Source organism: Gasterosteus aculeatus, chromosome 6, assembly GCF_964276395.1.
Source record: "Gasterosteus aculeatus chromosome 6, fGasAcu3.hap1.1, whole genome shotgun sequence".
Taxonomy (NCBI): Eukaryota; Metazoa; Chordata; class Actinopteri; order Perciformes; family Gasterosteidae; genus Gasterosteus; species Gasterosteus aculeatus.
The window spans coordinates 8,744,303-8,756,809 of record NC_135693.1 but is presented as its reverse complement, the minus strand read 5'-3'; the positions used below and the strand labels follow the sequence as shown (position 1 = coordinate 8,756,809).

The 12,507-nt window shown below is 46.5% G+C and overlaps 1 protein-coding gene across 1 annotated transcript in view; it reads right to left on the bottom strand.

Moving 5' to 3' along the window:
* Positions 1-12,507, bottom strand: part of mcu (mitochondrial calcium uniporter) — a 37,930-nt gene that overhangs the window by 15,477 nt on the left and 9,946 nt on the right. The window contains exon 2 of the mRNA XM_040179050.2: positions 4,366-4,476. Within this exon, the coding sequence (XP_040034984.1) occupies positions 4,366-4,476 (111 nt within the window). The remainder of the gene's footprint in view (positions 1-4,365; positions 4,477-12,507) is intronic.

Below are 12,507 nucleotides of genomic sequence, written 5' to 3'. Positions count from 1 at the left end.
ACAACCTCTTTTCTGAGACGTCACAGATATCCAAGGAGCACAAAGTCGGTTCTTGAAGGATTCCTGGTTGACTTTTTAAGACTCACATAAACCTTTACACAGTATTGATGACTGAGCAGAGTCAATGAAACGTTAAGAAGTGAACATCAATGGGTTTGTTCAAACACATGACAGAAGAACATGCCTGAAGGGAAATCTTTATGAACTAGACACTTTAAAATACTATTATTTCATGAAGGTTTGTAGTTATATATATTTTTTGTAAGTAAAGTCTTTTTTGATTTTCTTTTAAATTGTAAATTACACATACAAAATGTTCTCAGTAGTCTCTGAAGAAAACATTTTTACGATGAGGAAAACAAAGTGTTTTACCTCTCAGATGTAGTGACTTGATGACATCTACCTATATATCTGAAGATATATAGGTAGATGGATAAATATATCTATAGATGGCGCAACATTAATAAAGTTCAGATTAAAAGGTTTTGTCACAACCATCTTTATTATTTTTTACTCATGGTTGGGGTTCTCAGGGGATGAAAATAGAGTATTTCCATGGAAACAGGGCGTTAGCTGTGGGCTACAAATTAGCATAGTTGTTAAAGCCTATATTTAGTCACGTTTTGGATTCTGATTTGAATCTAGCCTTTGATACAAAGACAGCGATCACGGAGCGGCTTTGATACTAAAGGGAAAATAGAAACAGGATTATTCTCACGGAGGTTCTGGAATGATTGATGTCTTTTTTTATCAACGGTTTCTATTTATGGACGTCTAGTTGGTGTGGAAAGAGGTACAGTTATGACTCCAATCCACTCGCAGGTTCATTTAGTCTGCAATGAACACCGGGTAAAGGCGTGGCGCTGTGTGGCCCAATAAAAGCATTGCTTACAGTGAATACATGAGCCACTGCATGCACCTTTTCTAAATTGTTTTCATCCAAATCTCCTTGTTGGGGTATTACAATAATACAACACAGAGAGAGAGAGATGCACTCTGAAAAGCCGTCAATGGGGACTTGAAGGAAACCGACAGAAGTGTCCGCTCGCTCTGCACGGGCAGTTCAAGGCTGAATTCCAATAAGATCAACATGGCTCCCTCCATAACACAACGTAAACACGAAAACAACTGCTTTTTGCACCGACGCAGGTCTGCATCGTGAGCTCTCTGCGTAAAACGGCTTATTCTGTCGCCATTCTCTGAACTACACCCGCCTCAGATATTGGAAAATGTGTAAATTGCCAGTATTGTAAAAAGTAGGTTTCGATAACTTACAAATCACCCTCCAAAGGGAGAGAAAAGAGCAAATCAACACTTAAGCTTACAGTAACCGTGTTATTTGTTGACCGATGCCTCGGCTGCCTTCAGGAGGAGGATTGCACGACGGGGCCGGTTCAAAGTCTCCGTCGACTGTGTGCGACTTAGTCAAGACCTCTGCAGACTTCAGTGGCGACACTTCCTCCCCGCGCTGCGCCCTGCTGCTGCGTCCACAGTGCGCGCCCACTGTTCAATGGAAGGCCGCGCCATGAGCCAACAGTGAGTGACGCGCGACACTCGGGTGTGGACGCCCGGCAAATCAAAGTTGAGCTGGTTCTAAAATCTTTTTCTGCGCTCCGACGACTCGGCGATATTTGACAACACAACGCGATTGCTGCTCGGCTGTTTGAACGCAACGCTCTGCTACTCCTGTTCCATCAATCTTTCAATTCAAAAATAACCAATCCGCCCTGCAATGGTTTCTTGTGTACTGTTACGTGTGGAGTAACATAAACTGCAGAAACGGGAAGGGATTTTTTCCACCTCGTTTCAGATTGCTCCATTTGTGTGTCCGCGTAACATTCATTAAGTTCTCTAAATTGCCTCGGCTCCCATCTGCAAGAGCTGCCAAGCAGATGGGTCAAGATGTCCGTGTATGAACTGTGCTGCTGAGAATGGCTCTGTGCGTGTGTGTGTGCGTGTGTCTCTCTATAGCCGGTCCGGTGGGGGACGGCGTTTTAAAAGATTAACAAGCTCGTGCATCTAGATTGCCGTTCCACTGCTCGTGAACCTTGATTCTACTACGGTCGTGACGGCCGCATCCTCGGCCCCGCACCTCCTCGCAGAAGCAACAAGCCCTGGCAAGTCCAACCCTCCCCGCTGCGCCTCCTCCCGTCCCCGGGCCTCTGCACAAACAGCCCTCCCTGCGGGGGCAATGAGGCACGTGTGGGAGACACTCGGGACACTCGACTGGCTCCCTCTCAGCGCCGTGGCCTTGCTGGGAAAACTCACAGCTGACGTTTAAACTCCCGGGCAGCGCGAGGAATGCATTAGTTTCCTCTGTTCTCCTTTAGCAACAGACCCCCCTCCAAAAGCGCCTCGCCTCGCGGCCTGCTGCAGTAGAAAGTAAACAAAGTGAAGAGGAGCCCCGTTGCTCAGGTTACCTTGTACAACCACCCTCACACATGAAAAACACATGCAGCATCGCAATCACAGCACGGCCAACATACACACTCGCTACCTGAGAACATGAGCGCACACACCTGCGGGCGCAGACACACACACACACACCATTTGGAGCACGGGCTAATGCACTGCGATCCACGGCCAGAGGATCGCATGCACTCAGGGAACGGAGATCCTGTTCTGGTCATAAAACTTTCATCCCGAGCGAGCGCGCTGGTGGGCCGAGCGCATCGTATGGTAGAAATATACACACTTAACCTTGAGCTGACCTTTTTAACATAATGCCACTACTACATTGTAGCTGGACCTTACCAAGTACAAAGGGCTGCGGTCCGATTGAGGCGGTTGGAGGAGCACAGAGGCGTCGTGATGTGCTGGTGGAAGGTAGCCAATATAACGCCTTGTGCTGAGAAGAGTGTTGAATTAATCTTTAAGTAACACCACGAAGGAACCAAGATAATTCACAAATTCAAAATTGACATGCACGTGCGCGCTGGCGTTGAAAACGAGCTTTTCTCCGGTGCCGTTGTGAGAAACATTTCACCAACCCAGCAGTTGAGTTCCATTAAGGCTTCTCTGAGCCGCACGGACCTTCAAACTGCATTTACATCAGCTGCATTGAAAACAACACATCACAGCAGAGAACTAGAAAAAAAACCCAGATGGCGATAGTCAATCAAATGAAAAACTGAGAAAGAAAGAAACGTGCCATTGATGTCACGCTGATGGGCTTCGCTCAACTTGTGATCCTCTAATTAGACTGAGCCGATTCAGGGAAACAAACAGAAAATCTTATCATTAGTAGCAAACATGTGTGATTTCCTGGTCTCACACACACACACACACACACACACACACACACACACACACACACACACACACACACACACACACACACACACACACACACACACACACACACACACACACACACACACACACACACACACACACACACACACACACACACACGTGTGTAAGCAGCCCGATGGTTTGCCTTCAAACAGGCCAGAGGTCACCGACAACCTGCTCTCATTCGACCTCCGAATACAGATTTGTAATACGTATCGTATTCGTACAGTGTTGATTTGCAGGCCGTACAGAGGCTGGATGGGAAGACGGGGGGGGGGGGGGGGCGGCACACACGCTGCTTCGCGTCAGCACTGAATCAAAGGAACGACACCCCGGCGGAGAGGCTGCTTTGAACAGTGGGGTTTTTGAATACATTTGAATAGATTTCTTCTGCTAATGACTTTATTAAAAGGCTGCCGTCCCGCGTCCTCGACAACCTTCAAAGGATCCTCGCCCAAATAGGCCGTGCGCATGCTAATCACTGGTAAACGGGAAACGATAGAAACAACAACGGACTCATTCTCGTCGAAGCGGGGACGCGTGGTGGAGGATTAATCAGATTCGGATGACGGGCGCTTTAGTCATTGCTATCAATCCAAACAGAGGCGACCAACAGAAAACGCTCCCCGGGGAATGAAGCCATCCACTTCCACTCACTTTTATTCTCTGCATCCGCTCAAGCCAAAATTATTTAAACGAGTGGAACCAACTGCCAATAGACCAATATTGATTTAAAAAAAAAAAAAAAAAATCAGAAATGATGACACAGCAATATTCTGACTATACAAAGTACTTCAAAAGCTGCCACACATGGTGATGAAGCTGTTGGATAGTGCTGACGATGCTGGTGCTGGCTGCTGTCAACACATTAAGAAGTCTTGGATTGACGCGCTGTCCCAATCAATGAGCCACACACACACACACACACACACACACACACACACACACACACACGCTCTAATCGATATGGATTTGCTCTAGAGGCTTTATGGCAATAATCAATGATGTCCAAAAAGGTGTCATTGTCTATTCCTTTACGATAAGCACATACGTGCATGTAGGCAGTCTCACCTGTGGAGACAGGGCAGGGGGGGGCTGGGTGAAGAGTGTGGAGGGGGCTGCAGGCCGGAGGCTGTGTGCTCTCCTCACAGTCTGACGGCTGAACGGTGCAGACAGCAGCTCCTGCCCAAGAAAAGACACAAAACGTTAAATGAAATACGCAGGGGGGGGGGCATCAGGTGGAAAAAGACGTCTTTGAGGTTATAGCAATAAAATGGAAAACGGCAACGCTGGCGCTATTTTCACAACAACCGCCATCACGTCCCAATGAGCTAAAAAGAGGCTTAAAGTAATGAGGCGCGAAACTGGTAGTTTTACTTTCTATTCCCAGAATAGGCCTTCGCTCAGCAATTCCAACACGGCGGGCGCTGCAGTGGGGCGATCGTGCAAAGCTTCTCGTGTGCGCTGGGGGAAGGGGGGTGTGAGGGGCTCTGCTCCTGTGACCGTCAATCAGAGGTGAACATGTTGACCTGCATGCAGCTGCTCCTCAGTCACATAAATAAAGCAGCATCGGCCCGAAGTTAGCAAGCCATCAATTACTTTGATAGGAAGGCGACTGGTGTCATGTGAGAGGAAGACGGCCAACGTGCTCAATGTTTCTCAATGTGAACATTTGGGAGGTTGTTTTTGTAGAGAGCGATAAAAAAACAGGCAGGTTTGCAGGTCTGCACTTAAAGTGAACTGGGAAAGAAAACATTGATTCCAGAAAACATTGATTCCGCTTTCACCTCCACTAAATAATAACATGTTTGAAAGGAGTGCGTTTAATCACTTACCTTTTCTGATTCAATCAAACATACATCATTTAAGAGTTTTTCCTACCACATTTTTCCTTTTCTTCTCGCGCAACAATGCAATCAATCAAATAGAAGGGAATAGTTTGACACCTTTTATTTGCTTCCTTTCTGAGAGGTAAATGTGTGGGTAGATACCACACATGTGTTTATGCAGGAAAAGAAAAAGAAATTTGTATATTAAATGAATGGTTTGATAAATTGTTCTTAATATATTCTGTCCTTTCATCGGGCCATTCTCATCGAGTGTTTCCCATCATGCAAGTGGCTTCGTCCACTAAGGACAGTTTGTTGGACTAACAGTGGACTCCAGCTGTGACACAGCTAACCATTAAAGGGGCCATATTATGAAAATTCCACTTTGTTAGTGCTTCTATACGTTAATTTGGGTATCTGGCATGTCTCCCAACACAAAAAACGCTGGAAAAGAACAACTCACGCGGCTTGTTGTGGTGTGGTGTGGTGTCAGAAACGCTATGCTTGAGTGCGTCCAATGGGATCACCACCAATGTCTACGTAGATTTTGAAGCACGCCCATGTAGGGAGTCTGCCTACATGGCCTTGGACCGCCCCCCACCACCACTCGACCCAGGGGGGAGGGGCGGGGGGGGGGGAGCTGGCTTCTTGTGGTATTTTGACCAAAATATGTTACAAACATTTCATTGAGACCCCAAGGAACCATATCAACTTGTGGAAAAATGGGCATACGATGGGTCCTTTAAGAAGTCAGCTATGCATTAATTAATCAAAAGTAATCATTTATAGTCCATGATAAGGAGCCGTGGTTGAGCTGTAGCTGTCTAATTACGCATTTGGTGTATGGACTCCGACCTCGATAAATGGATGTGTGCTTCGGTCTCGTTGTACGTGGTATAAAACACACACAAAGGCCTTTTCTCTAAAATACTTTTAGCCTCGCTTGGTTGGGCTTGAAAAGTAAGGCCAGGAGTTATTTATGTCCATTTCATTTTCCGTCCGTTGTAGCCGTTATGAACACTCAGGTAGACGAACTTGCACGGGTTCCTCCTCCTCCAGCTGTTCAGACAAGCTGAAGTAACTCTTGAAGTTCCGCGGACGATCAATGACACGCACGGCCCATTCTTTGCCGTTGTGTTCGACGCGGCCTTCACAACACAAAACTACGGCTTTAAACGACCTTGGTTTCCTCCTCCTCTTTACCAAGTCAGACATACAGAACCAACTCATGGCAGTGACCTGCATACAAGACTCAAGGGGCCATAAAAAGTGTCCATGAACTGCCAAGAGATTGTCCTCCCGGCTGATACTGTGGAGGCGCAAGTAGCACTCGCCAGATTGTTTGCGGTGTGATGTGGGAGACTCACTGATGCGACGTCTCTGCCAAACAACCAAACTGACTCATTTCCATTCTGGCAGCAAATGAAAGCTGCGGCAGTGCAGTTATAAAGAATTATGGTCAATGAGCTCCCATTCAAAAAAACACTGCAGGTTTTAATTGTGCAGTGAGACTACGGTGAGCACAATAAACACCACAACATTGCCAAATATAAATCATTCTGTATGTAATGTCTTACATTAAATGATCTTTGTGCAGGATCACAAGGTATTTTATACCATTAATGCGAGAGCACAATAATAATGACATCTCCACTAAGTGAGGTGGTCCTGCTCCCATTCTCCCAATGCTTCAGACGCACAAACATGAATGTGCAACTGGACTTAAATGTGTGTAACAATAGAGCAAACGTTTAAGGCTGGGGGTTAAACATGAAGCTTTGCCAGCTTTACTGTTGTTCAACATGTGATAAACGTGCTACCAAGTGCTTGATCTTACACATGCGAGTTGTTTCTCCGTTGAAGCGCGAGCGAGGGAAGTCCCTGTCTATTTCTGTTGATTACACTCAAGATACAAACCACAGTGTAGAAAGCTACTAAAAACACGCACACTCAACACACCTCGTTCTCGGGAGACAAGAGGCTGCAGCTGACGACATCTTCTCTCGCACACAACAAGCAACAAACAGGTGAGCAGAGATCTTCGCGTATTGAGAGAAGACCATTTTTTACAACGGGGTCTTTATCAATTGCAGAAAATACTGAATAAATGGAAATATTATTCCCTGATAATCTGGAAACAGGAGAGCGATGTATTTAAAAAAAGGAATTCCTCCAAAAACAAGGGGGCATTTTTTTCAGTTTATAAACGTGTTCCTGCCCACGGATTCAAGTCCAATTGTCTCACTGCAACAATTCAAGTGACCACCAAAGTGTTGGTACACGTCACACCTGAACCGCCGGTCCTCTCAGGTAACGCCCCAATCACAGCAGCTCTCTTATCCATCCCTCAAGCTTCACACGTTGTCAGTCCGATGCACTGCAACGCGTTCTGGAGCGTTTACATGAGCAACGTCTGGGAAGGACTCATCAGCAGGCAGGCAGGACACTCAAACGTCTCCTGATGCAACAGCTCAAATTGGCAAGTGGGTAATCTTAGATGTCGGAGACGCTGAGTGAAGTGGGCCTGTGAATTGGCCTGAGGGGGTTCTTCTGCATAAGGAGGTTTCAGCACGTGTTTTTCAGCACCGCCAGGGAGCATGTAAGCTTTGACCACTTCATTTGGAAGATAATATCTGAAAGAAAATGGCGTTATAGCAACACTTGAATCCAGATGGGACAATTTGTATTGAAATGACTATTTTTAACTTTTCTCCTTACCCAACACGTAAACCTGACACTTGAGCCGCAGTCTGACGCGCCCCCCCCCCCAAAAAAAACGCTTTTGATACAAGATAATGACGACTGGATCCTCTTCACAAGATGGTGAGAACACGGCTGGCATTTCAGCAGACCTCAACGGCGCCGGTTGTGTTTGCATGCACAATTGTTCCAATAAGAATCGCCAACATTTCAGCAGCTTTAGATTCATTGTTCACATGGTTTAATTGGATTTATGTTACTCTTTTTAGGTTTAATTTAACATGATTTAAAATTCCAATTCCCCGTGTCTGTGTATTATTAATAACTCAATGAAATTGGTCTCTTAGAAAGGGGCTGTCTGCATTTTTATGCTATCGCATTATATCAACAACATTGAAAGGTCTTGAAATTACAATATCGTTTCCTGCAATTATTTAACAAACTCGGGAAAGAAAGCAGCAGGAAGAAAAGGCTAAAGTAAATAGAATAGAAGAGATGCGTGGCGGCCATTTCTACCAACATCATACCCTCTCGAATATAAAGAGCTATTTAATATTGCATGTTGAGTACATGTGCCTTGTGTTTTTTCTCCTTGAAGCAGCTCTAGTCAGCCAGTGCACCAAAGTAACCACCATTGTATTGTGCAAGTTAAGTGATTCGCCTTCTGATCTGGGAATCTCTGCCTATCCCCTTATCTCGCTTTCTCAGTTTCTCTTCCAGCCTCGTTCATTCGTCCTCTCCACACCTCCCTCGCTAGAAGGAGAAAGGCGGTCAAACCCAGCGGGATGGGGGAGGAGGGGGAGGAGGGGTAAGGGATGGAGAAAGTGGGGAGGCTGCAAGCAATCACTGGCCACCGAGAGCAGAGAGGGAGAGATGGGAGAGGCGAAGAGGAGAGTTAAATGAAATTTCCAACACATTAAGCACACGCGGTTACCCGGGGCCTGCGCGCGCTGGTGGAGCGGGGGGCCGAGTGACCGCCATCCAATGAAAGTATTACAAAAGCTGAGGGGAACTGATTACGGTTCCAGGGATGCCCCAGATGTTCCCTAATGGCAGGCGGACGTATAAAGCCAAGTGCTCAAGGATGGACAGCAGTAACCTGTGCAGCAAAGGACGCAAAGTGACGACGTCCCAGACACAGTCAGACTCCCAGTTGACCTCCTCTGCAAAGGACATGAGGAGAGTGGTGTGAAGGGCCGCAGGAGGTACAAGTGAGAGGTGGTGCGAGCGTTGCAGCAGGAAGGGCAGAAGGCTGCTCGGTCCCGGACCGCCGTTCCCATCCATCCCTGGAGACAGGCGACGGAACCTCGTCCCACACACGTCCCACCGTGTAATCCCGAATACACACATGTACGCAAACATGGCCGTCGAGGTGGGCGGGGTGTGCAGAGCGAGCTTGACAGCTTAGCGGAGATGAATGGGCGGGCTGAAAGCCGCCTTCATTCATAATGGAATAGGGCAACAAAGCAGCTTCATCCCCAGGTGTCTCCGGGACTTTAAGGGGAGGAGGACAGACACAGAAAGGAAAGCAGGGGGAGACTCGGGCAGAATAAGAGCGCCGCGCAGGCTGATGCATGCTTAAAAGAAGTCATACATCACGCTAAAGAATACGTGTCTGATTTATTGCCCCGGCCCCGGGTGTTTATACCTTTATAAAGAGAGCAACACAATAACACTGCTGGTATTGTTGAGTCAGAACGGTCAAAACAAACATCGCTCGATCGTGCCGTTTCGTTGGGCTTTAGAAAAAGGTAAGGATGCAGTAAACGAACGAACTGAGGAGACAAAAAATAATTTAAAGTAGGCAAAATGCGCTTTGATGTAAACACCACATAACAGGTTGTACGGCATCGTCGGCGTTGTCTCACACAAAAGACATATTAAACGTCCAAGCAGGCTGTGGAGACAAAGCCGACGATCAGCGGTACTGAGAGTAGAAGCGTAGGCGTGAGGGGGAGGAAGCACAAGCTCACGAGAGAGGGAGCATCAGAGAGGAGAGGGAGGACTGTGCATGAAACAAATTCTGTCTGACCGTGTGTGTGTGTGTATGTGTGTTCAATACAAAGCAAGATTGTGAATCATCAGTGAAAGCCACAAATAGAAAGATTCATCTACTTACCCAAAGCTATAGGAATAAATAACTTATAACGATGATGAATTGTGATTTGGGGGACAGAAAAGGGTACGTTTAATATTTAGTCGATGCCGACATACTGTGTTTACACAATTGAGTAAATGAGAAGGTGTGTCCAGACTTGAAGGGTACTGTATAAACACAGTGACAAAGACCACTGTTGTATGTATTAAGCGTGCTATGGTTTACGCTCGCTGTGGTTGGCTTTAATTCTACATTGCCAGCAGAGAAAGCAATGACTGATCGCAAAATAGGAAGCGATTTGCTTAGCGGAGATCTTCAGGATACGTCCTCCCAACGCTGAGCAGTGCTTCCCCCCCATCGTGCCGGACAAACGGAGAGAAGTAAATCTAAATAAAGCATAGATTCCTAATGCTTTTTCATGACAATGTTAATCTGCCGGTTAAGGAAGCAATTTACATTTCAAAGATTCCCAGTGTGAGGGGGCGGGCGCTACAGTCTAACCCACCACTTCCACCCACACACTTGACAGAAGACATTGTCCTTTCACCTGCAGCGGGTCCTTCAGAAACCGGCTCATTATCGCTCAAATGATTTGCGGCCAACGTGAGGTCGCATAACGTTCCCGCTGCACATGTCAGGAAGTAACTGGACTGACCAGCATATCATGGTATATATGCTCTGCTCATGAGCTACTGTATGTTAAATATTATTAGTGGAAATGGAATACGTGCAGCTCCTTCACATCAAATATTTCCCATTTTCACATAGCCACTATTCCGATTAATGAATTCCAGTCTGTTTGAATAAGGTTATCGGAGACTGATATTCTCACTCCCTCTGACACCCGAAATGGATTTTGATGCGTAGGAAGATGTCAGCTGAACCCCGAGAGCTCAGAGAGTTATTGGGAAAATGGCAAAAGGGCAACAAGAGGACAGCAGAAACAAGAACATATTCTTTATTCCCTCTGGATATTTGTGACTATTGCCGAATAAGCTGACCACTGATCTGCAGCGCTTATATTTGCAGAATTATGATTTGTATTAAATTTTGCATTAAAGTAAAGACACATTTGAAGGGAAGCCTGAAAGGCAACTCAGTAATTCAGGACCAGTGCATAGCAGCGTTACATTTACTCCAAAGAGGCGTCTGAAGGGAGGGGCAGTGACGAGCGCCCGGCAGGACAGTAACCAACAGCCGGTTTGTGCTCGAGGCCTTGTAGCGACTGCAGGTCTGCACAGGGAACTCTGCACAGTCGATAGACAGACATGTTTGCATGTATTGCAGAGAACAGGAGACAATGAAATGAAGAACCTTCAAAACTCTGAAAAGGACCTTTTCAGTGGGCAAAGTGTTACCCAGGCAACAGCAGCAGCGGGGCTTTCGGCTCCAGAAACCTGTATATCTACATCTCTTCACACCTGCTCTCACCTACTCTCTCATGTGGCCCTATCGCGGGGTAAAATATATGGATTCACGAGACAGCAAACAAAGAAAACATAAACCTGTAATTGTTCACCTGTCAAAAAAGGAGTGGATTCTAACCTACTCTCCCACCCTTCCCCTGGTTCCCCCCTTGCTTGTTTCTCCCTCCATCCTCTTCGTGTCCAGGTTGGGATTTCCCCAGGGTTCCCCTCAGGACCGGGGTTGATAACGGCTCTGGCGGCGCGAGTTGAAGTCGTTCTGCCTCCTCAATGCTCGGCTGGGGAAACCACACCGGGGCGAATACCCGGTGACGGTCTGGCTGAATGATGAGCACTGGATTTCCGTGCAGCGGTTGCACAGCAGAATAAGTCAGACGTTGACCTTTCTATGACAAGCGGATAATTGTCTTCCCTCCGCAGAAGAGACATTTATTATGAGGCCGCGGTGCAGGCGGGCAATGCAGCGGGCGAAACAGCGTGGAGGCACAAATAACTGGGTCAGAGAGAAGTGTACCAGCTTTTCATTTGCACAGTGGAAAGAGCACCTTTTATTAATACATATATATGTATATATGACGACAAAAAGCCCCACCCAGATCAATAACCCGGAGACCACTCAGATTCCACCATTAGCAGAAGTAACAGCTGAAGTGAAAATATTCAAAAGGTTTAATATAGCTGCCACATGCTGGACACGTGGCCATTTGTCCATTTTAAGAACAACCTAATGGAGTTATAGAGGGACACGTGACGCGCGCAGGCTGCCGGTGGGTCATGAGATTCCAGGGTAGTTAAAAGCCTCTTGGAGAAAAAAACTTTTCAATCTGTGTGCGTGTGGCTTCCGCGTGGTTCCAATAAGAAAGACGTCAATTTCACAAACAAATGTTTGCCGCGGCCTCTTTCATATCATTTCAGTATTGCTGTTACAGTATTTGTTGTAGACTCTGGATTCTGCAACTGGAAGAAAAGGAACAAACATTTGCTGTAATTTGACTTTTCCTACACGTCTACGGCAACACTGCCCTTAAAATAATGAATGTAAATACATACTTTTTGGCCCTCTGATCGCACAGCCGTCAGAGAAAACGGTCTCCATGGAAATGAATTTTTCCAACAAAGTCTTCTCTCCACCATCTCCTATTTATAGAACGGTGGGGCACCA